At 43.0% G+C, this 24,462-nt stretch overlaps 1 protein-coding gene across 2 annotated transcripts in view; it reads right to left on the reverse strand.

Moving 5' to 3' along the window:
• COL4A6 (collagen type IV alpha 6 chain) overlaps positions 1-24,462 on the reverse strand; it is a 140,892-nt gene that overhangs the window by 9,687 nt on the left and 106,743 nt on the right. For both annotated transcript variants that reach the window (XM_080365825.1, XM_080365824.1), the window contains exons 16-38: positions 24,107-24,160; positions 22,751-22,820; positions 21,898-22,008; positions 20,942-21,091; positions 19,262-19,366; positions 18,452-18,612; positions 17,255-17,434; positions 16,471-16,654; positions 11,194-11,265; positions 10,694-10,801; positions 9,319-9,540; positions 8,920-9,081; positions 6,770-6,940; positions 5,937-6,080; positions 5,535-5,660; positions 5,065-5,246; positions 4,735-4,798; positions 4,150-4,224; positions 3,636-3,743; positions 2,758-2,865; positions 2,261-2,332; positions 870-995; positions 384-500 (exon numbers count right to left, since the gene is read on the reverse strand). In XM_080365825.1, the coding sequence (XP_080221951.1) occupies positions 384-500; positions 870-995; positions 2,261-2,332; positions 2,758-2,865; positions 3,636-3,743; positions 4,150-4,224; positions 4,735-4,798; positions 5,065-5,246; positions 5,535-5,660; positions 5,937-6,080; positions 6,770-6,940; positions 8,920-9,081; positions 9,319-9,540; positions 10,694-10,801; positions 11,194-11,265; positions 16,471-16,654; positions 17,255-17,434; positions 18,452-18,612; positions 19,262-19,366; positions 20,942-21,091; positions 21,898-22,008; positions 22,751-22,820; positions 24,107-24,160 (2,872 nt within the window). The remainder of the gene's footprint in view (positions 1-383; positions 501-869; positions 996-2,260; positions 2,333-2,757; positions 2,866-3,635; positions 3,744-4,149; positions 4,225-4,734; positions 4,799-5,064; positions 5,247-5,534; positions 5,661-5,936; positions 6,081-6,769; positions 6,941-8,919; positions 9,082-9,318; positions 9,541-10,693; positions 10,802-11,193; positions 11,266-16,470; positions 16,655-17,254; positions 17,435-18,451; positions 18,613-19,261; positions 19,367-20,941; positions 21,092-21,897; positions 22,009-22,750; positions 22,821-24,106; positions 24,161-24,462) is intronic.

The raw sequence follows: 24,462 nt of genomic DNA on the forward strand, positions 1-24,462 counted from the left end.
CCCAACTCACACAGCATACTTCTCAACTTCACACAGAGCCTATCATTACAGCTGTGGAAGCCACAGTCCAAAACGGAGCTGGTGTCCCAATTAAGACACGCTACACTCGATTTAAGTACCCACCTCAGTGCCCAAATCTGTCTTCAGTACTATAACAGGTGAACGGGACTAGAGAGCTTTAATAACAGGCTGAATCAAATCAGGATTCATTAGTAGGAATTGAAAACAGATCTCCTCATTCTTGATCCCTGATCTAAACCCCAGGTTGTTAAATGTCAGTACTCATCCAAGTCATTTCCCTTCTGAGCTCTTCAAAGGGAGCACATAAAGAAACAGAAATCCCCTTAGCTAGGCCACTCTCCTTAAGAGGCCTCGCTTCATACCTGAGCTCCCATCAGCTCCTGGATGGCCAGCATCCCCAGGTCTCCCACGTATATCAGAAGGAAGAGAAGCTCCAGGTGTTCCCGGCAAGCCAGGCAGTCCCACAGGACCAGGGGGACCTAGAATAAGAAATACAAAATGAGAGAGTGTACCCAAAGCTCTTCAGTGATCTTCACAGAAACGTCTGTGAAAGACCAGGACAGAAGCAGTGGCTGAATAGCGTTTATATTGAGAAGAACAGAAAGACATTGCACTACATGAGGGGAAAAAGTACATATTCTGCTGCTTAGGAGATATATAGACACTTTAACAACTGTATAGCCAACTGTTTTTCAAATATATAGCCACATCACAGATTTAACATTTACCTGTCAAACTACTAACCACCTTTGTGGCTTCAGGAGTTCTCTTTGGTAACTGCTGACCATGCGGCCCACTAACCTGAGCTGCAATACATCCTGCTGGGCTTCCAGAACATCAATATTTACCCATGTCTCCAGCTGAGCCTTTTGGTCCAGGGAATCCTAGAGCTCCTCTACCCAAGCCTGGAGACCCTTCTTCACCCTTTGGACCTGGGAGGCCTGCAGGGCCTTTAAGTCCAGCTTCACTTAGACCTAATCAAATGTGATTAACAAAGATTAAGAGAGCCTATTCACACAACTAGCAGTTAAATTATTACACAAACAGTTGTAATAAAAACCCAGCCATTTACTACTCTCTGCTGTTTTCAGTAGAGCAACAGAAAGAGATCTGGTGCCTCATGTGCTACGCTGCTTGTGAAGAGTGAATTTAAACCATCTGCAAGATGCTGAGAGAGGAACATATGACTGTTTTAGTCTTCCCACAAGCTCTTGCACAAGGGTATGAACATAGCGCTCCTGTAACAGGATTTGCCTACCAGCCCGTATGCTGTGTCTCTCAAGAAGACACAACATAGACTCAACTTTCTGGTCTTTAAATAATCTAGTGGGCTTCACACTCCGACACAGAGAGGTCAGTTCGCACAGACTACTGCAGAAGACACACTGAGGCACAAGTGGTGCAGGGCAGAGGCTCCAGGAAAAGCTGTCAGGAGATGTTCAGCATGTCACTCTGGTAAAAGTAAATACTAAGCAGCTTGCTCAGATGAAAAACTGTGGAGGATCTATATGCTGTAAATCATTACCTTCTAACATAGAACGTTTCAAACAAGTATTGTTTGAATTGTACACATGAAGACTTGTGTTGTCCTATTTCATGCATAAAATGTCTGCCACAGATTTTAAGCGCTGCTTTACCTGATGACTGTAACTAAACAAGTCTCTCTGGTAAGGTCTTTCTCCACCGCTCTGCATTTAGTAAAACAGTTTGCAGAACAGAACCACATTCCGTTTCATATGGTTAAAAACATGAAAAACTCCAGAACAAGCTTCCCAAAAGCAGAATCCAGAACCTAATCAAATAAATCAGCTTCTGATTTTACTAATGCCTTTCTTGAGCTCCATATAATGGAGGGATATGAGCAGTAAGGAAACATGTCATCGCTAAGCCTAACTCAAAGCAAGCATTTGTTGTTGCCCTGCTGAAATCAAACATCCATTAGAAATGGAAGAGTTTTGATTTTATTCCATCAGCTTTCCAGCAGTGACACAGTCCTTCAGGAATTCAAGGAGAACCATCACCAGAAAAGCCTCTTCAGCTCCACAGGCTGCATCCTATTCTTACTAGCATTTAAGAAGAATTTATTCATACACATTCAGTATCCTGTGGTTTTTATGTGGGTTATAATTGAATCCAGAACTGGGTGAAACAGTGGGATTTTGTGGGAAACACTGCTCTCATGATAGACCAGTGTATGCATTTCCCCAGCTGTGATACTTCTACTACACGTTTCCTTTACCTGGTGTTCCAGGAGATCCTTTTGTGCCTGGCAAGCCATTCAGACCATTTAAACCCGGAAATCCATGAAACCCTGGAGACATTGGAAACACGTATGTGAGCAAATAAGCAAATAATCCAGTTAGGTGGAAATGCGCAAGATGTTTCATGGAGACTACAACGTGCCCCAGAAACCTGACACACAGGGGGACACAGTATGAAAATTCTTCCTTCACACAGGCCCCCCTTCATGGAAATTCTTCCCACTGCTCTCACCACTTTTACCCTCAGTGAACACCCATCAGTGAACCAAATCAAGTGAGACCCTCTCCCTTTCCAACCACTCCTCTGCTCGTTTCTAGCAGCTGGTGCCTGTGCTAACATTGCCAAGAAATGAGCTGATTTCCCACGCACAGCTGGCCCACACATAAGAGTGCTGCCTGCCTGCTGTGATGTACTTGGCTGAAACACTGGTTTTCTGACCCAATTTCTCCTCCCATGTGCAGGCTCCACATATACCTTTAGGTCCTGCTGTTCCACGAGCTCCAGGGAATCCAACAGATCCTGGCTGCCCTGGAGGTCCTGGTGGTCCAGGGGTTCCTCTCAGCCCAGCATTTCCAGGGATTCCTAAAAACAAGCAGAAAAAATGTTCCTGTACTACACTGGGCTGGAACAGCTCACGGCTCCACCTTACAGCTTCTCCTCCTGCACTTAACTTGTAAGAATAAACTACTATTTAGATAAAGCAAAGCCAGATCCAAATCTCTCCTCACTACCACTACTAGCATAGCATTTATCAAACTACTTATTTGGTAGCTTTTTTTTTTTTTTTAAATCATAGCAATGACATTCTTCATCATCCATCAAGGGACACACTAGAACCGTTCACATACTGAATAACTAATTAAATTGTTTTCCAAATAAAATATTCCAATAACAACTTTCACTGTTTTCCCACCTTTAATCTTGATAACAGCTTGAGAATCTACCTGCTAGTTGCAACACGACCCAAAGACACTAGTAGCCATCCTTCTGGGTAGGTTTGGCTCTACAGAAGGAAAGGACAGAAATGTTGCAATGGAAGATTGTAGAGCAGTCTTGGCCACAAGCAGCTGCAAAGAAGCTGCTACTGCTTGTATCTAACTGAGGTCTTCCCTGTTTGTTAAAGGAATTCCTTTAGATTGTGCAGGATTCACCACAGGGTTGGTCCACAGGGTCAGTCACAAGAGGACAAGGTAACACCTTAACACTAGTGTCAAAGAAAATTCCCATCTTCTTGTCAACCCTCTTGTTTAAGCCTCAGCTGAGACGGGCCATCGAGGGCCAAGGGAACAACAAGGTGAGGCTGTTCCACAGTCACACCATGAACTGGAGAACTTGGATGCTTAGTCCAGTACCTGCTGGTCCTTCTTGGCCAAGATCTCCTGGGCCTCCTTTGAGTCCATTTACTCCAGTGTTTCCTGGGTAGCCTGGTTCACCCTTGAATCCATCTCGCCCCCTCTCTCCTGAAAGGATGAAAACATACCACGTGCTAGAGCGCAAGTCAAACTGGAGGAAGGCATGAAGGGAATAAGAAACATGTTATGTTGAGGCTGTAGCACTTGTGTCTGCTTAGACATGTTCTGGGTCCTGGCCTGGACTCCCTGGATGCCAAATACCAGTGCAAGTTCACAAGCTCCTCCGCAAGAAGTGAAGTGGGACCCAGCGTTAGAATCGGTCTGTTCTCAAACATGTTCATTATCATCCGGATTTGTGTCCTGCCTGGATTAAAGACTCCTCAAACCTCACTTCCAGGACAGGGCTAAAGTATTCAACTTTATAGGTTACAAAAATACCCAAACTGGGCAAAGCCATCCTGTTTAATCTCTAGAATTTTGTGTTCTTGAAGTCAGCAGTCAAGGGCTGCTTCACCTGGGAATCCCGGGTCCCCTCGCTCTCCTTTTGGTCCAGCAATGCCAGGAATGCCAACAGACTCTCCCTGGTCACCTGGAAAAGAAAGGCAAAGTGGGAAGGCCATTCTGTAAGTGACTGTGGAGAGCAGTTTTCAGGGCTGCTTAATAGCCTTGTTCACTAAATAAACCTTGTCTATACTTCAAATCCATGGAGCAAACAAACACAGTAAGCGATGTACCCAAGTTTGAAAATGCTTATAAACAGCAATGGATGCAAATCCACTCATGCAAATGCATGATAAGACAAACATTCCATAACATCCTGCCCTTTATACTTTTGACAGAAGGAGATGAGAGAAAAGGGTGCCTCTTGTACAGTCCAACACACTTCACACAGTGCTGTGGCCAAACTTTCAAAGGATCATAAAGTATTTAAGCTTAGGACTGGTCTTGTCTGAATTAAGTCCCTTACAAGGGGACGTGTACTTCGGTACCAGTCACTGGAGAGCAACAGACATTTCTAGAACACAGCTCATTCATTTTGGTCATGAATATTAGGACTGTGTATACTGAAAGACTATGGACACTATGAAAGATTCCTTACCCTTTGGACCAGGGAGGCCAATAGGTCCTGGGAATCCAAGTGTTCCTGTGATACCATCTGAACCCTGAAAAAACAACCCCAAAGTTAGCCTTTGCTTTTATTCTTGCTGTTCCAAGCTTGGGTCATGTGGGATAACAGACCACAGAGATGTAGAAAGAAACACTATCCAAAGTGCAATTCAACAGTATGAGCCAAACAAAAACAATCTGCAAGTTTTGTAAGGAAAAATCCTGCCAGCTTCTCCTGCTTTGCTACAGAAGTAACAATTAGAACACAGGATTTTCCTAAGAGCACTTGGAGAAGATGAAGATATTTTAAGAAGGTATTTACCCTCTCTCCTGGCATTCCTGGAAATCCTATGATACCATGTGCACCCTTCTGTCCTGGCAGCCCAGGCTGTCCAGGTGGACCAGGGAAGCCTGGGTCACCATGAAGACCCCTCTCTTTGCTTGCTGACCCAACTGGCCCAGGGAGACCAGGCTGTCCACGGCTTCCTGGGATTCCTTTATCACCTGGATTATACAAAAGAATGTAATTTAATTTCATAATACAAGCAGTCAGCTCATTTGGGCCAATTGACCTATTACCCAAAGCTTCCTTTCGAGAGTTAGAATGGATGGCATTAGCTCTGCAGAACAGATCTTAAAAGGAAAACTGTTTTCTCAAAATACAGAACTGCCATATGCATATCCTGCTCAAACGTGAATGGCAGAACAGAAAACGGTAATACTGCAGGCGCTGTCATAAGGACAGACCATGCTCCACTGTTACTGAACATCTGTCACAAGGCTGTGAAATACCTCTAGGTCCAGGGAATCCCCCAAGTCCAGCTAATCCAGGATCTCCTTTGTCTCCTTTGAATTGCAGTGCCTGTTCTGGAGGCCCAAGAACGGGAAGGCCAGGTGGACCTACATCACCTCTGTCACCTGAAGAAATAAGAAGTAAGGAAATCATCTTGCAAAATAATCTAACAGAGAAAGTGTGTAACATTAGAAGCTAGCAGACAAAACCAGAACTTCCATGTCTCCTGATGTGAATTCATCAGTTAGTGCTCAGCACCTTTCACAACCAGGCCAAAGTATTTCACAAGGAAGAAAAGAACACGGTATTTAGCAGAAAACATTAAATATGCAGACAGCTCAGAAGGGCCTCCCAAGTCCCTCTGCTGCACAGCCAGCAAAAGCCTTTCAGCTGTTTCTCACCTTTTTGACCTTGGAGTCCCACAGCTCCAGGGCTCCCTTTTCCTCCAGCTGTGCCAGGAGTTCCTTTAAACCCATTGACCCCAGGGACACCGGGCAGCCCTGGCATGCCAGGGAAACCAAGCAGGCCAGAAGACCCTTTCTCACCTGTATAGAGAAGTTGAGAAATAAAAAGGAAAAATTAGTCTCTACACTGCATATCCACCTAACCAGCAGGCAAAGGCAGCGTGGGTCTGGTCGATCACCCAAATCTACGTAGTAAAACTTTACAGCACAAGCATAGCATGGGCACTTCTCTCATGGGTCTCGACTCAGGATACTTTCAACCAGCACTTTTCAGTTCACCTTTCAGAGCCTGGTCCTGCTTTCACTGGAGAGCAAAACCCCATCAAATTCCAAGACTGCATCATGCAGTTACATGGCTCGATCGGTCTCCACATAAAGTAACACACAACTCTCCCAAGTAACCAGCTATTGTATTGGAGCTTAATGACCACACAAATGGTAAATTTTTACTTCCCATTTGGTTTGTGCTTCATTCTCTCCCTTCTATAAATCTCATTCGCTGTTCGTCATTTCTTCAGTTTTCTTGTCTTTCTATCTTGATTTACACAACCTTTTGTCCCTAAAGGCCCAAGTCCTTTAAGACGGATCTCTTTATAACCATGATTTGATAATTAAATCCATCATTCATAACTCAGCAGCAAAACAAATGCATTCCAACACTAGTTGGCAATTCATTCTCTTCTGAAAAGTTGGGCCTAAAATCAGTATTGAGAAGTTAATTTTTTTGTGGGCACAGTAATCTCAGGCTATTCCCTTAGTGGAACACGTACCTTTTGGCCCAGAGAAACCTGGACGTCCATCTTGACCAAAAGGCCCTGGTGGCCCTAGGAATCCTCTTTCCCCAGGAGATCCTGGAGCACCATCAGGACCAGGGAAGCCTTTCATGCCAGCAGGGCCTTGTGGACCTACGTCCCCAGTCAAGCCTTTGGCTCCAGGAAGACCTGAATCGATACAAGAAAGAACTGAGTAGATTATATCACACAAACCCTGGGACAATTTGTGGACAGCTTTGCAAAGTCTTTAAACACAGCACTGTTTTTAATGACAAATGGACCTTATGGCACATGCAGCCTACTAGAAGGCATAAAGCTTAGAACTGCAAAAGCATTAGTTGTCTAATAATAAAATACCTATGAAGAGGGTTACTGCCTACGTCACTACACAACTGGCAAGAGTGAAACCCCTTATGATGTATCCATTTTTGTCTCCTTTACCAGCCACTAAACTGTAGTGCACCAGTCTTACCTTTATCATCAAGGCAGCCAAACCAGAATGGGGAGCATCATTAATGCCGGCTTCTGCATCCCACCCCATCCTCTGGGTGAACCAGAGATCATTTGGAGAGGCTTGTTTTAACAAGTTCCGTTTCCACCTCGGTAGTTAAAGTGTACTTCTCAAAAGCAAATCGCTCACTAAAGGAACAAGCCTCTGATTGTGCTGTCACAAAACTTACTGTTTTGCCTCTAAATGTTTCAGACTGTTTCTAGCTGAAGCTTTGTAATGGTTTACAATTTTAAATAAAGGCTCAAACCATTGAAAACTGAATGCTCAGATGCAAAGGGAGGAAGAGAAGCAAAAATCTGGTGGCTTCTGAAAAATGGCATTTGCAGCAGTAGCACCCAATAAATGAGCTTTATTATACTTGGGGCTTAAACATTTTAAGCTATAGCTTGGTATTTTTTAAAGCAGAAGATGAAATGGCTGCTTTAATTAAGATGACAAAGAAAACACACACACTTAAAATCTGTACATATTCAGGATTTCCTGATAGGCTTCAGGCTTTGTTACTGTCTGAGCATTCTCACTGCAATGGTTCTTTGCCTTCTGATTTGATTAGCAATAATAAGGGGTATCACCTATAGTCAATGCAATTCTTGTAGCATTAAAAGCTAGGTTGTTAGTCCATGAGCTTTTATGCTACACTGCATTTTCTCACCTTGACAGCCTATGTGAAGAACCCATAACCAAACAGTGTGACATCAGAAATGGAGAGTTGATGATAAATGGAATAGAAACATGGTGAAGGAAAAAACAGACAAAATATGTAAACAGAAAGAACAAGGGTACAAAAGAAATTAATGATTTAGAGAGACAACAGCTGCAAAAAAAAAATAAATCATTTGGAGCTTATCAACCTAGCAATGGGAGGTTTTTAAAAACAGTCGAAGGAAAGTCATATATGGCATACAGTCCAAAAATATAAAACAATAGAGAGGCAAAGGGAATGTTAACATTAAAATGAAAAAAACTAAATCTCTGTGATTTTCATTTCAAATGGCATTACTGCTTTCATTCACTTGTTGTCACTGTGCTCCAGCACTGTCATTCTGTGTGTCAGAACAGAGAGGTTATGTCACAGGCCATGACCCACTAATTCCGAGGTCCCTCTTTGCTTGGTTCTCAAGTCTTGCACATACCGTTGTCATGGAACACTGTAGTCAGTGCAGCTTGAGACAAACTGCTCTACCCAAGTGGTGGGTTTTTTTCCCCTTGAACAGGAGGGAAATAAATTTCTTTTCTGCCCCAGGGAAGAGAAAGCCAGGGAAAACAAGCACTTGTTCTGAGAAAGCCAACAATTTTTCGATCTATCAAAATCACATTTCAAGCAACCTCATACATTAGAAATTAATCATCATGAAAATGGGAAATGAAGATTAGTCAATGATACAGCCAGCATGTAAGAGCAGAGATGTTAAAAATATGAAGACATTTAAGATGCTTTCTCCTATCTTTCTGCTGCACCTCTTACAGCCTTGGGGCAACATTTCTAGGCAGGAGTTGTCCAGCAGTCAGAGGCAAAAGGCTCAAATTCCACACTCTATTACCCCTAAGCAGAGGTAGGATCTCACTCCTACTCACACCTCCTCAGCACTGCAGCCTTCAGCTTAGCTACTTGTCTTCACCTGAAGACATTACGTACCTGGTGCTCCTGCAAGGCCAACTGACCCCAAGGGTCCCGGTTTTCCCTTAATGCCAAAAGGACCTCCGGGACCAGGAGGTCCCCGCAGTCCAGGGATGCCTGAATATCCTGGATTACCCTGTTCGCCTTTAATACCTAGGAGGCCTGGTCTTCCATCTAACCCTGGGAACAGAGAGGTGGGTGGTTACAGGACAAATAAAATTCACACTTTTAATTAAAATGTGAGTTTTAATAAAAGTCTCTGAGTTGCATTAGATACTGAAAGAAAACCAGCAGATCACTACCTGTGAGAAGCTTAGAGGACTGCTAACACAGTATCTTAAAGAGATTGGAAAGAGGAAAGATTTTTGAAAGAGAAACAGTTTGATATTCCCAGATACGAGCAGTATCAGTCCTTACCTTTTGGTCCCGGAAATCCAAGATCACCTGTAAGCCCTTTATCACCTGGGAGTCCAGGTCTGCCACGCTCTCCCAGGGCTCCGCTCTCAGCACCAAACACATCTCCAGGAGCTCCTTTTGCTCCAGCTAAGCCTGAAGCACCCATTTTCCCAGGCAAACCATCTGTTCCATCCAGTCCTGGAAGTCCTGGTGACCCTTGCTCTCCTCGAGGCCCAGGGAAGCCTTAAACAGAAAAACAGTAAACGTCACGCAGCAGAAGAACAGATTGGCAGTGCTGTGTTAATGGTTGGACTTGATGATCTTAAATGTCTTTTCCAACCTAAACGATTCTATGATTCTGTGATTCTACAATATTTGCTTCCAATAGCATCTTTAACAAAATAAATATTTAAAAAATTTCCATGCTAGAAAAAGTTGTTTGGAAAGTTCAAAACCGTTCAAATATCCTTTCACTTTTTTTTTTTTTTTTAAAAAAGAATACTTTAGGAGTATCTGGGAGCTGCAGCTAGTTGCAGCTTTACAAGCTTGGTTTCACTAGACGGCAGATTAGGCAAAAAGGACAAAAAAAAAAAAAGGAGTAAAATGGCCATTTCGGGCTACAGAGAGGTAATTATCTCACTACCACTATCACCCCCCCAAGCTGCAAAGATGTTATACTCATCACACCTTTCTTACTCTGCCTCTATGACAGCCAACTTCTGGCACGGTGCAGTAGAAGACACTGGCAGCCTTGGTACAAGGACTGGAAAGTACTCTCCCTGTATCAAGCAGACACTAAACTGCACTGCTATGTGGATGTGTCACACTGCTCTGGGGTTATGTCATGAAACCAGTGACTCCATAAAGGTGACATGCCCCCTTAACGTAGCAAAAGGATAACAGATTTCTTCAGTCATATCCAGAGAAACCTGATGGATACACAGCAACCTAACTTTAGGCATCTTCTCTCACGACCTCTGTTTCTTGTTCTTTATTTATACAACCATCAGAAATTCTCACAGCTAGAATGCCTTTACCAGACTACCACATGGCTTAAAACAAGTTTTACACTAAACTTGTAGTTAACCCAAACTGTAACAGAGCACATGGTGACAGTCTCTGGAGAAACAAATTGAGTTGGTTGTCCTCTTTTCTTCCAGCAGTGTCATAATATTATAGGCAGCTAACACATATCTTGAGCATTTTTTTTGTTTTCTTCCAAGCTGCAACCACTTGCTTGCAGAGATTGCATTTGGAAGGAGCCCAGTGGAGCAAACAATGGAGCATTATGAATGTACCAGACAGATAAGTGGCTTGAAGGTCAGACAACTCTTTTGATAAAATACTGTACACATTAATCAGACAATAAAAAGAACTCCAGTAACTTCCTTCTTACCAGGTTCCCCTTGCAAGCCTATTATTCCTGGAAATCCTGGCTGTCCTTTTGACCCATGTAGTCCAGGTTGGCCTGGAATGCCAGGAAAGCCCTTGCTGCCTTTGGGACCTAAGGGTAAAAATGTATTAATGATTGAATAGTGGAAGACAAAAATACAGCATCAGATCTTTCCTGCAAAGCTTGTGCTATGAACACTCACTGGATATGCAATTTAAGCTAAATAAAGTCTCAAAGCTATGCAAGTTTCATCAGCTACATAAACTTAGAAGGAGAGGGCTTGTGTTCAGAGGCTACATGAAAGCAAAAAAATGGTGCAGTTATTAAGATCCTACATGGGATTTAAGCTTAGACTCTTTGAAAAAGAAAAAAGAACATTGCTCTGACAGTTAACTCTCTGCAACAACTATCACTCGGAGATTAATTAGCAGGTATTATCTTCCTTGAGGAATAACTGCTTCTTGGTAGTCAGCCAGTGCATTACAATGAACTTGTCTCCCTACCTGGCAATCCTGGAAAGCCGGGAGTCCCTGGGGGCCCATACGCTCCAGGAACTATGCAGGGCAAGGTGATACCTAAAACAAAGAGACACTGAGGTTGCACACAGCCTTTTTCAGAAAGACAGGTCAGAAGAGGAACATTTAGCATTCAGGTGCTTTTTACAGGATATATTGTAAAGTGGCTGTGAGTGAACTTACATACATCAGACACTGCTGACATCTCAAATATGAGATGTTAAAGAAAAGAGAAAGCATTCAGAGCCTGGTGATTGTTTAATCTCATCCCTACTACTGGCTTACTGCATGACCAGTAAAAGGCAGCAGCTATTGCTGCGGACTACTTGTACCATGATATCCACAGCTTACACTCAGCAACTGGTCCTCCCTATCGCAGGGGCTATGCAACAGGCACTGAAAAGGCAGTCTCTGACTCAGAGAGCTTAAGGTTGAGGCTAAAAGCTTTTAAAAGTCAGTGGGAGCCAACAGGTGCTCCTGACTTTTAAAAATTGAGCATGTTTCTAAGCTGTATACAAACAGTACACTACAGTGCAGATGCAAGATAAAATGCATTACCTAGGAAATACTAACAGGTGTTTAAAAAACCCCCTGTATCCCAAGAGTCTAGGCCAGAGAGATGCATGCATGGAGGGTGAAACAGCAAGGATTTTTTTTTATTTCAGCCTTAATCTCCAACTCTTTCTTCTACAGTCTGTCAGACTAAGAAATAACCACATGGCTTGAAAGTTTATTAGCAGCAAACAAGACTCAGCAATTGCAAAGCTCTTTGAAAGACTTTTACTTCTCAAAAATAGAGTCTGTAATAGCAATCCCTCTTCAGTGGAAAATAAAATGCATGTGGCACTATCAGTTGCCAGCACATCAGATTTACCTGAAAGATCTCAAACACTTCCAACATGCCTCCTTGTAGGTCACTGGTGATCTGAAGTCACATTCACACTGTCACAGAAATGACCATCACAAAAACTAATTCTAGACTTTCCAACCCCAGAAACACTTCCAGTTATTTTAAGAGGAGTCTGTGCTAGAACTATAGCATTAGCTCCTACACTGTAATAGCTGGCTTAGCCTTAAACTATCATAGATATACTTTCTATAAATTAAAGTCTAAAGGATTTTAAAAGCTATTTAGTCAGAGAGATTACATACAAAAAATGACTAAATGCAACTGGGGGAAGAGAGCTGGGTTTTTTTCATTACTCTGAAAACTTCTACATGCACAGAGGAACAGCTGCCTACCTGCACTGGTGCCCAATACTTATTAATTCAAATCCGTCATCAACTACAAGGCCAATTAAGGATGAGGTAATTGGGTATCACATTGTTTCTCATTTCCTTACAAGTTTCTATACAGGATGCTTCTATTGGAGCTCCATTCCCAGACTGACAAGCCATTCAAGAGCACTACAAATTGTAACTGCTTTTAGTTCCAAGGAGGTAAGCTGGTCTAAATCAGGCATCTCTTCCAGCACAGCAATGTAAATTAAACACTTTTTTTCCAGAAAATATTATCATTTTCAGATGACTAACAAGTTTGATTGACAAAAGACACAGAGTCATACTATTTCCTGGATAAATCAGATCAAATCAGTGGATTCATATGGATAATAAATATGGGTCTTTGCTTCCAACACTGACACTGAGAGCAGGGATCTCAAAATGACCCAGTATGTCTCTTCTGGTTCAGAAACTCTGAAGATCCCTAAGAATGTTTTGGTTGAAACAGTGCTAAGAACTGGTTCAGTCACATTCTTTTTGGGTTCTTCTCAATAGATTTCAACTCTGTTCACAAAAGACTGCGTGAAAATATTTTGATGCCTACCTCCAACCAGTGACAGAAAGTTAAGCTTTCAGTTTAGGGTCCAACCCGAAACCCAGTCAGGGCAGGCAGATTTGAGCATCCCTCTCTCCTGTTGCCAAATGTCAGAGAGTGATTCTGGTTTGACCTCCCATTTCTACCCTCTTTCATTCCACCCTCAACCCTAATTTTCATTACATTGTTATTCTGATTTGAGTGACTGATTTCATTATTCAGATTTGTGAGAAGAAAGAACAATCCTAATCTCAAATTCTAGCTAGTCAGGGCTGCTAACAGGTGTAAGTTCTAGTATAAAGAAAGAAGCAAAGCTCATGTGAAAAGCAGGATGTAGTAGGGAATGAGACGGAACATCCAGGGTGTCTAATGTACTGATATACTGGGATACTACGCAAATTCTGAAGGGAAATCAGTACATTTTCTAATTTGATGTGAGAGAACATAAGGTCAGTTCTCAATTAATTACTTTTATCTTGATGTAATGCATTCACTGACACCAAAATTCGTTTAAACATTATTATATTCATGACAACATATCTACAGGGAGTTGCAATAACACTTCTATTCCTACACAAAGCCAAAGAGTGCTCTGTTTTCATCTGTGACAGCAATTCATAGGATCACAGACTGTTTTGGGTTGGGAGGGGCCTTAAAGACCATTTGGTTCCAGCCCGTGCCACAGGCAGGGACACCTTCCCCTGGACCAGGTCACCCAGAGCCCCGTCCAGCCTGGCCTTGGGCACTGCCAGGGATGGGGCACCCACAGCTGCCACAGCCTGGGCCGGTGTCTCACCACCCTCACAGTGAGGAATTTCTTCCTAATATCTCATCTAAATCTCCCCTCTTTCAGTTTAAAGCCGTTGCCCCTTGTCCTATCACTACATGCCCTTGTGAAAGCTCCCTCCAGCTTTCCTGCAGCCCCCGTCAGGCACTGGCAGGCTGCGCAGGGTCTCCCTGGAGCCTTCTCCTCTCCAGGCTGAACCACCCCGACTCTCCCAGCCTGTCTTCACAGCAGAGCTGCTCCAGCCTCTGAGCATCTTCGTGGCCCCTCCGGCCTCCCTCCGACAGGTCCGTGTCCTTCGTGTGCTGGGCCCAGAGCTGCACGCAGCACTGCGGGGGGGGCTCAGGAGAGCAGAGAGGCACAATCACCTGCCTCACCTGCTGGCCACGCTGCTTTTGGTGCAGCCCAGGATACCGTTGGCTGGCTGGGCTGAGAGCGCACATCGACAGCTCATAGTCAGTTTTTCACCCACTAATACCCCCAAGTCCTTCTCCTCAGGACAGCTCTCAATCCACTCGATCCATTGCCCAGCCTGTACCTGTGCTTGGGATTGCCCCAACCCACGTGCGGGACCTCGCACTTGGCCTTGCTGAACTTCATAAGGTTAGCACAGGCCCACTGCTCAGGCCTGTCACAGTCCCTCTGGGTGGCACCCCTGCCCTCCAGCGTGTTGACCACCCCACACAGCTTGGTGTCACAGCAAACTTGCTGAGGGTGCACTCAGTCCCACTGTCCATGTCACCAACAACGTTAAACATCACTGGTCCCAGTTCCAACCCCTGAGGAACGCCACTCGTCACGGGTCTCCACTTGGACATTGGGCCACTGACTGCAACTCTTAAGAGTGTGGCCACCCAGCCAATTCCTTATCCACCAAGTGGTTCATCTGTCATATCCACGTCTCTCCAACCTAGAGACGAGGATGTCATGTGAGACAGTGTCAAATGCTTTGCATAAGCCCCCTTTATAGTCAGCATTAGCTTTAAGAACAGAGGTTCAAAACTAAGATACCCATGATCCATTTTATGCTTTGAATGAATATGGGCACCCGGTACCACGACTGCAACACACACACTGCCGCCTGCACTTGGGTACACTTTGACAGAGCATTCTTTTGATAAAGTAAAAGTGAAATGGTAGGGACACAAAATAAAAATTCCATTTCTGGTCTTCTGCAATCTTATGTGAGCCTGATGCTGAATGCTTTATAAAATAAAAAGTTGAGGTCCATCTCTAAGACATTTCCTCTACAGATACAACACAACAAAAAATGACATTTTTCAAAAAGCAAGCATTCGGGACAGCAACTGGCATGGAAAATGACATTTAATTAATACTGTTGCATTCACATCACATGGCTTGAAGGACTGTCTTATGTGAATTTTCCAAAAACAACTCTGTACAACAGCATATGCTGTATTTTACAGTATTAGCTGGGAATAGAATACTTGAACAATGGATTTTTCATGTGAGGATAGCTGAAATGCAAATAAGACTGTTCCCTTGTGTGCTTTGCAAAATGATATAAGCAAGGCTTAGTGTAAAAATTATATAAGTGAAACTTAATGTTCCCCAGCTACTTAATACCCTACATTATCATGGTTTACACAGTAAGATCCCAGTATCAAGGAAAATAATTATGAAACCATCATGTCAGGCATAAAAGTGAAATATGGGCAATTCCAACATTTTAGAGTAATCTCATAATACCACATAAAATCAGCCTAGCTTTTTATAAAATACTGAGTCAGACTTTTCCAAAGCAAGACCGTTTCACCCTGTTTTACTGCATGAACTTTAGCAATACTCCTCAGTGTTGTCTTTGACATGGTAACTTCAGTAGGTCACAGACTCTTTTTAAATGTCTTTCCTCATTTTCACCATAAGGTCTTTCAGTCTGGGCAGTATATGAAGTGATTATTTCTTCCACCCACACACATTTCTTTAATATTAGATGAAACGTACTATATCAAAGGGTCTTTTAATGTATGCAAATTATTTCCTAGTTATGGAGGGAATGATGCATTCACAAGTTTTCTTACACATCTCTATGGAGGTGCAAACTAAATTGGCTAATGACTTATTCACACTTTCCCACATATTTTGACTATAGATACTCTCCTACAAAGGACCGTTCATTGTTAGCAAAGCTTTGATGTAGCATTCATAATAAACTGGCTTCTGATGTGCTCCACAGAATATCTAGTGTTCACATCATGCACAGAGCATTCTACTTTTACTTATCTTACAATGCAAATTTAATTTAGTGGATTTTGTGAGAGACAATCTACCAAACAAAGATGTAAGCATTCATAGCTATGAATTAGTAAAGCTTTTAGCATTTAGCATGTGACTTGAATTGGAAAAAAAGCTTAGGCAGACTGTTCCAGGGGGACATTAATGCTAGCTGTCTCCTCACCCCACAACAACAACCCAGCATGAACTGATGTGAGGTAACATGCCATCCGGCATGTCTGTGCAACCTTCCCAGCGCTATTCTGGCCTAGCTCTCACCGCCCGCTGGGTTTAAGATTCCTCCACCAACACCTCATACTGCAGTGGTCTTGCCACCAGGGTTTTTGAACTCAGAACATCAGTTTAGCAGTGCAGAAACCTAGGCAACAATGCACCTTTTCAAAACAAGAGCAGACTCAGCAACACCTACCTGGAGGGCCTGGAAGACCTGCTTGGCCTGGAAACCCATCCATTCCTGGGTCACCTGGTGGTCCACGAACTCCACTAGGACCTGGATATCCAACGCCAGGAGAACCAGTTTCTCCACGATGGCCCTTGGAGCCAGGCAATCCTGGCAGTCCTTTTTCACCTGGGAAACCTAGCCCACCATCACCCTGCGCACAGCAAAGACAATCACAGCTGAAAATAAGAGAGATGTAGAAAGAATATACACCACTAATATTTTAACAATTAACAAGTGTGTAAGAGTTTGGTCAGTTCTGTGCAAGGTTCAGACGAGCGTGGGAAGGTACACGGAAACCACTATAAGTTTTCCTGCATTTTGAAATAATGATGGATAAGTCAGTGACTATTACAAATAATATTTCATGCTATATTTGCCAAAATGTAAACATTATATAGGCTGAAAGTCATTCACTTTCTTTTTAATTCAAAAAGCCTGGTGTGATTTTGCTATTCCAAGATCTGACCCATAATTATGCCTACAACGTCTTTTATCTTTTAGGACACAACATAAAACAGCATTAGGGTCTACCCAGCTACTGGAAGTTTATTTTTTGACTGGGTAGCCAGAGGCATGATGAGTGCCAATTATTAATCCTGACCAAGACAAATTTGTGCTCAGGGACTATGAGCTTTTTATATATTTGGAGGCTTACTACAGGGCTAATGAGGAGTAGTAAGCCAGTCCTTTCTATTAGCTCTGCTCCTTATTGCAGTTCTGAAGCACTGTTGCTCAGTTCATCTGAACTTACTGGAGGGCCTGGTGGGCCAGGCAAGCCTGGAAGTCCATCCCTGCCAGGGGTTCCTGGGATGCCTGAAGGTCCTCTGGGTGCTGTCGCACCACGGTCCCCACGAGCACCTCTGCCTGTTGCAAAGGACGAATCCCCTTTTTCTCCCTTAGGGCCTGGAAAACCTTGCTGACCAGCCAAAGCCTACAGACCAAAAGATAAAAACCCAGGAATATGAACATGCAGAGAAAAGGCTTTGCTTCTTAAAAATGTCGTATGAGGAATGGACACAACGTCTGGAGCTAGAAAGAATCTCCAAAAGGTTTCCTATAGTATACATTACACTAGGAAAAAAAAAAAAAAGAAAAAAAAAAAGAGGAGGTTTGATTATTTCCAAATGTTTCTATCAAGTCACTACAGCTTTACAGTGGCAAGCCAAGCCCTGGTATATAAAATTATGGCGACAGCAATCTTAGATGGCAGCTGGGAACATGACATCACTCATGGTATAACAGTGCCCAGGTGTTGAATCTTCTTCCCTATTACCTGGTGTGCTGCATTTACTGACACTGATAAAGATACTCGGAAGACAAAAGACCTGCATCTCTACGGACTACAATTTTCAAAAGTAAATACTGCCAATGAGCAATGCTCAGCACTTTGGAAAATCCTGTTTGTTATAGTTGCTGTTTCATAAAAAAACCAGCTCAACTCTCACTAATGTATTTAGCATGCAGCAGTTGAGAAGGAGACTGTACCTAAGGCATACAGGTTTTATAGCTATGAGCGATGATGTGGAAAGATGTCACCATTCAATTTTTCAGGTTTTCTCTCCATGCAGATGTCTATCTGCTCCCCCAGCCACCCCTCACTTTAGAAGAGCCTTGGGTTTAATCCATGTACGCCTACGGCCAAGAAGCCCCGGCATGAATATTTTTTAACTGTTTTTCACTTCACTGCTAAATGTGCAGTTCTCAGAACTTAAGAACCATTTATTTTCCCATTTTTTATAGGTGATAATTTCTCTACTTTCAGCTTCTTTCCACAGATCAGTTTCTGGATTGGTTTTTTTTGTTTTGTTTTTTTTTTTTTAATCCAAAAGGTAGAAGAAAATATGCAAAAAATGTATTCTGCTTTCACTACAATCAACATCAGCAATTGCACACGGGCACTTTTTCTCCTTTAATTAGTCACAACCAATATAAACTCTTCCTGCCTTACCGGAGGGCCTCGCAGTCCTGGTGCACCCACAGTGCCTGGGTCTCCACCAACGCCCTTAATCCCAGGCACACCAGGGCTTCCCGACGGACCTGGTGGACCTGAGATGCCTTTTAGACCAGCTCTTGTAACTCCTCCATCACAAGCACAATCACCTGCCTCTCCTGGAAAACACAGTCAATACTCAAACCCAGATGGTTTTAGGAGAGTTTTAGGACAGAAGTCCTGTGATTTTTTAAAGAGATACGTCAGAGCAAGCAAATCCATATTCCCACTCACAGTAGGTTACAATGACCCTCAGCTGGATATCTTTGTATCTCCCTGAACCATAACTGGCCACGGATCCAAACAACCACAAAGCACAGTGATGTCTGCATCATCATGGCTTTTGCTGCTGGTTCTGTCACACACCAAGACCCAAATTCTCACCATTTTTATCAGAGAGAAGAATAAAATTAAGTTCCTCTGTCATTTCCAGCCTATATTGCAAGAAGCAGTGAACAAGATTTTATGTCTAAGTCTCATTATTATGGCTTTAAAGTATAACTTACTTAGCCAACTTTCTGCCTATGATATGTTTATCTGCCTATTTGCCTGAGCAGAGTAGGAAGTAGGAAATAGGATTTTGCTGGCAGTGCTGTGCACAACTCTCTCTAAATTGTAAAGGCTGTTGGCTCCTTTAATCCATCTCAGCCTCCCATGATCTGGCATAAAGACACTTCCACCTCATCTCTGAGGATATTAACCACATGTAAGTATCTTTCTGAGGCCCAATGACTGCTAAAATGCTCTCCTAAAACAAAAGTTAGTTACCTTTGTACCCCTTTGGACCCAAAGCTCCTGGCAGCCCTCTTTGACCAGGCTCCCCTGGGGCCCCAGTCCTTCCATTCAGGATTGTGTCCGGGGGGAACGAAGGGCCTATATGTGAAAAGAAGGCAAGCAAAAGCCATGAGAAGGCTAGATTTCCAGCTCATCAATTATTCACTACTTCAGTTATGCAACAGACAGAAACGGCACCAGATTGAACTGCAGCTGTGGAAGCTCCACAAGGAGATGGAACTCGGTTGGTATCACAGGCTGCAGTCCTCTGCCAGATGTTTGGTTCTAGCTTATTTCATACAGAAACATGTGTTCATACAGAACAGCAAAAGCTCTCACATGTGGATGCAGCAGGGTTTCTTTCCTCTCCTGCTCTACCTCTGCACTTTTTCGAAGACTTAGGAGTTGGCCGAAGAACCAGCCAAGCCGTGAACAGGTTGTATAAAGAAGGGCAAATGACTTGGGTCATGGCAGATACGCCTTTACAGCTCCAGGAGAAGCTGAGACAGAAGCTGAAGGGCCAAATCAATGTATTGGAGACTGTGATGACTGGCTATTGCTCTCTTCGTTGACACAGAAGCTATCATTCACGAGCAGTGTCTCTGCTGCTGCTGGCATGGTAGAGTCATGCCCAGAGTTACCTGCCTCCTGTGTAGCTTCTTCTCATTAAGTTGCGGCAGCTTGACTAAATGGCAAAAAAGGTTAAGGGGACCTTCCCTGTCCCTCACCTTATAAATGCAGGATTATTTTCTGCATCTCAATATGCTGAAGAGAATGAAACATGAGCTGACAGAAACAGCAGTGGAAAGTGATCTATCATAACTTAAAATGAGTGTGTCCAAAAAAGCCCTTCCCTCAGTGACAACAGTAAGTCTGATGTTACATGGAAACAAACTGCAACCATCAGCTAAAAACAGTTACAAGAGCTTTACAGACTCTGCAGAAAAATGGGCTGGATTTGACTAGCAAACAGTTATTGATAAGAGAGCACTTATTTCTTCCTCACAGAAAATCATTGCATCAGACCACGCTCATTGGCTCCATCACTGGAGTATGTCCTGTTTTAAAAGCTTGGCTCTCAAAAATAAAACAGGTTGTTTGAACTCGGCTTATGGCAGAACAGCAAAATACAAGGTTTGTGTACTATCAACTCTCTTAATGTAATACTCAATTTCTGAGGAAAACAATGCATAATTAATCCAATCAGGGCACCCATACAAATAAACATGTAGAAATAAAATCACATTTCCTTAGGTCTGAAAACTGTCTCTTCAGGCATGCTATCTGGCTCCTGGTACCTCAAAATACTGACAAGACTAGACATTTACTCCAGGTGCTCATAAAATCATGGTCTATTCTTCATCTAAGCCAGCAGAAAACTAGCCTAGAACCTCGAAGTCCTCAAAGTGTTGTAAATGGTGTCTACACAACCTTGTGCTTCAGTCTCTCAGGCTACCACTCCAACAACAATTAGCTGTATTTTCTTACTTCAGAGGCATGTCTGCTGATAAATACATATAAGATTGTGAGTTACAGACACAATGAAGTGTCAATCAAACATTTAAGATTTACAGATGAATAATCCTCACTGGCACAGAAATAAATATATAAATGCTTATTGGTCTTTTTTCATTCTGAATCCAATATAAAAATAGATGTTAAAAATATACATACGTGGTGAACCAGGCAATCCTGGTGCTCCTGCCAGACCTGGTAAACCAGCTCTGCCGGGAGTGCCTGGGAATCCAATTGTTGCTCTTCCTGGTTCTCCCACTTCACCCTTCACACCTGGAACACCTGGAGACCCTCCAAGGCCCATTCCATCTAGACAACAGTGACACAATGAGCAGCTCTGCAGCAGCAAACACATTCTAGTATTTTTAATGTTATGAAAATTACTGCTGTGCCCTGAACTGCAACCAGGTTAGCAGTTTGTATTTGCACACAAAGGAAAACTTACTAATGGGAGGCACCAACTGGCTCCCATTTACACACTCCTTTGGTCATCCAAAAAACTTCACAGGGCTGCATTTCAGTCCCACTGATCAGTTAGACAATTAACTATGTAAGTCTGTGGTTTATTTATTTCCTTTGAGTGAGATAATTTCCTTAGTACCTAGTCTCTAGATCATTGCAGTCCAGGACTTCACAGATGACGTTCAAGTGAAACAGAAACTTTCAAGTGAGAACTTTGATGGGATGAATGGGTTCCACCTACAGTGGGTTTATCTAGTCAATCCGTTAGCTCTCTATTGCAAATATGAAAAGTCATTAAAAAAATAATTTGCTATGATTTAAAAAGTAGGAAAGGTTCTGCCAATCAACCAATTCAAAATGGAAATCATCCAACCAACCTCCTGTGTACACGGCTACACCAAATATTCACACCTGAAGACTTGGCTGGGCAGTAATAATTGTGGGATTAATTCTGCTCCCACCCAGGTCAACCTGTTTGGTTTCCCTGTGTGTCATCCCTGCCCCTGCATCTCATACAGCGGTCTGCAAATCAGCCAGCTGGAGATCAGGTCCGGGAGAGGCTTGCTCCAATACCTTCACCATCTCCAGGCCACTACCCAGAGCAACAAACACAGAAAACAGCCTGCTAAGTGCACTGCGAGCAGCTGCTTTACCTCTCTCCAGGCCTGGAAACCCTGGAGCTCCTGGAAGGCCTGGTAAACCCCCGATCCCTTCATCTCCTGGAGGACCAGGTATTCCTGGGTTTCCAGGGTCACCTGGGGCACCTATTAGACAAATACAGGAAAACAAGGGGGGAAATCTATGTGAATTTCTGCTGAAAGACTCTGTTCAGTCAACTACCCTGGTGGCCAGTTATCTCATTGACAACAAAGGTTGTAAAGCCGTTAAGAGTAAACCTGTTAGTCAACATTAAAAATAATGGGAAAAATTCCTCCTGACCTGTCAAGAGGTTGTTTCAAACTTGACTGCACGTGAAGGAGGAAAAATAGGCAAAATCACACAATTTGTCCCCTTACCTTCACAGCTTCAGAGACTGTTCCCATCCGGGTCCCATTCAGCTGTGGTGTTAACGGAGTTCATTTTCTCAACAATATTCTTACCACATTGAATGACAAACAATAGCAGAACAACATTCAGAGTACCCATTTCCAAGACACCCAAAGAAGCCATTTTTCCTTAGTACACTGAAGACAGACACACAGGTAGACACCAGCACTTCCCCGTGCTCACACAGTCAGCCTCCCAGGCACTAAATCCCACTCTGCTTTGAAACATAACATTCTGCAATGAGGGTATGAAAGGTTTATTGCAAACTCTAAAGTTATAAAGTTATATGGGACGACCAAAAGTATCTGTATGCCATCAATACAGAAATTAAAGGAAAAATAACAAGGGATGGGTTAGACCTAATACACAATGTGGAAAAGTGGTAAAATATAGTAAGAAGGGAAGCTGGATCAGAAAAAGTGCTTTAGACGAGTTCCAAAACAAAATGGAAATGTGTACCTGAAATGACTACACCTTCCCTGTCAATAACAATAGGAGGGCCTGGGGGACCGACGTCACCTAATTCACCCTGTAGAAGAAAACAGATTCACGCCACATTCAGATGGGTGATGGAGGGCAAGACTGCTTGTCAGGAAACAGACTGTATTATGGTAGCAATGCCTGCGGTCATTCACTGACTAACCATCATTCTTTCTCTTGGTGGAGAATTCACTTTGCTCTTCTGCTACTGCCTGATGAAACTGATGGCTGCTTCAGATAAAGTGTTTGCTGCTATCCAACTGTCCTCTGAAGGCATCCCGTTACCTCAGCAGGAAGCACAGACACATATATACCATGTCTGCTGCAGATGTTATCATATCAGCATATTGACCAATATCAAGTAGATATTCTTTGTTCACCTTGTGGTAAAAGTGAAAGGGCTGCTACGAACATACCCACCTTTAAAAGCGTTCATCACTGCAGCTATCTGTTGCCTTGGAATTCTGAACTTCCAGTAATAGGAACTTCCAGGAAAATGGATTCCTCCATAAAATCACTCAAGTAGAACAAGCAAGTTGTGACAAACTGCAGAATCACTCCTTCCTCTCACTCTAACACAGGATCAAATTCCCTTTGAAATAGGAAGTGCAATACCTGACCGTTGTCCAAACTGCCATCACACTCAAAGTATAAACACCATGCAGAGAGCCAAGGCAGTGCACGCTTTGTTGCTTTTTCCAGTAATACTCCTCTGTGCATAAACCTGTACTACTACTTCTCTCATGTGCTCTGCACAAAAATGCCCTGCAGTACTCGCATTTCACACCTGCCAACCATATAACAATCTTGGTGGTGGATAAGCGTTTTTCACAGCAAACTATTACCCAACCATTTCCCACTCAGTTTCCTGATGCCTGGCTGCCCAAGTTGTGAGATACCCAGAAAACGTCTGCTACGCGTTGCCCATTTCCAGTATGAGAAATCGAACTCATTCTTTTCAGGCTTGTCAATATTTTTAGATCTGTCACCTAAGACTTCTGATAGCCTTGGTAACCATCTTAACATCCACTTCCATCTAATCTTGTCTCAGTTGTCCAGTAACTATGGCATTGGTGCAAGGATAAAAGAGACCAGAGAGACTACACCTACAGTTCTAAGTTAGATGAATGAATACTGTAAAGGTATAAAAATACGTGACTGTTCATAGTTCAGCGACCATTCATTTTTACCCCTAACAATAAAGTAAATGACGAACTGAAACACTGAATTATAGTGACGCAGAGGTAAATAAGAGACCTGATTGGGGAAATGCTAAGTATTTATGCAAATATCTTTAAAAAACCAATGCTTAAGTATTTTGATGTGAGAAGTTACCTTCATGCCTTCGACTCCATCCAGTCCTGGATAGCCTGGAATACCCGGATGACCCTGTAAAGTCACACAAGGGCACATTGTTACACAGTGAGACAGTAAGACAGTGGTATTATTTGTTAGCTGAGACATCTGCAGTGCCTGGACCTGAATCACAAACCAAATTCATTTTCCTACCAAACATCTGCAGAAGAAATAAAGAGAAAACTGATAGCATCAATTTCTCAGCGCTCACAAAATACCTGAGATCCTTCAGGCCTCCTTGTGCTGTAAAGATGGTGAGAACTTGTGAGCAGGCATGAGGGTAACCAAATCAGGAGGACACCTTGAAGTTCTCACAGAACTGCAGAAATGCTTGT

Source organism: Falco punctatus (assembly GCF_963210335.1).
Source record: "Falco punctatus genome assembly, chromosome: 15".
Lineage (NCBI taxonomy): Eukaryota > Metazoa > Chordata > Aves > Falconiformes > Falconidae > Falco > Falco punctatus.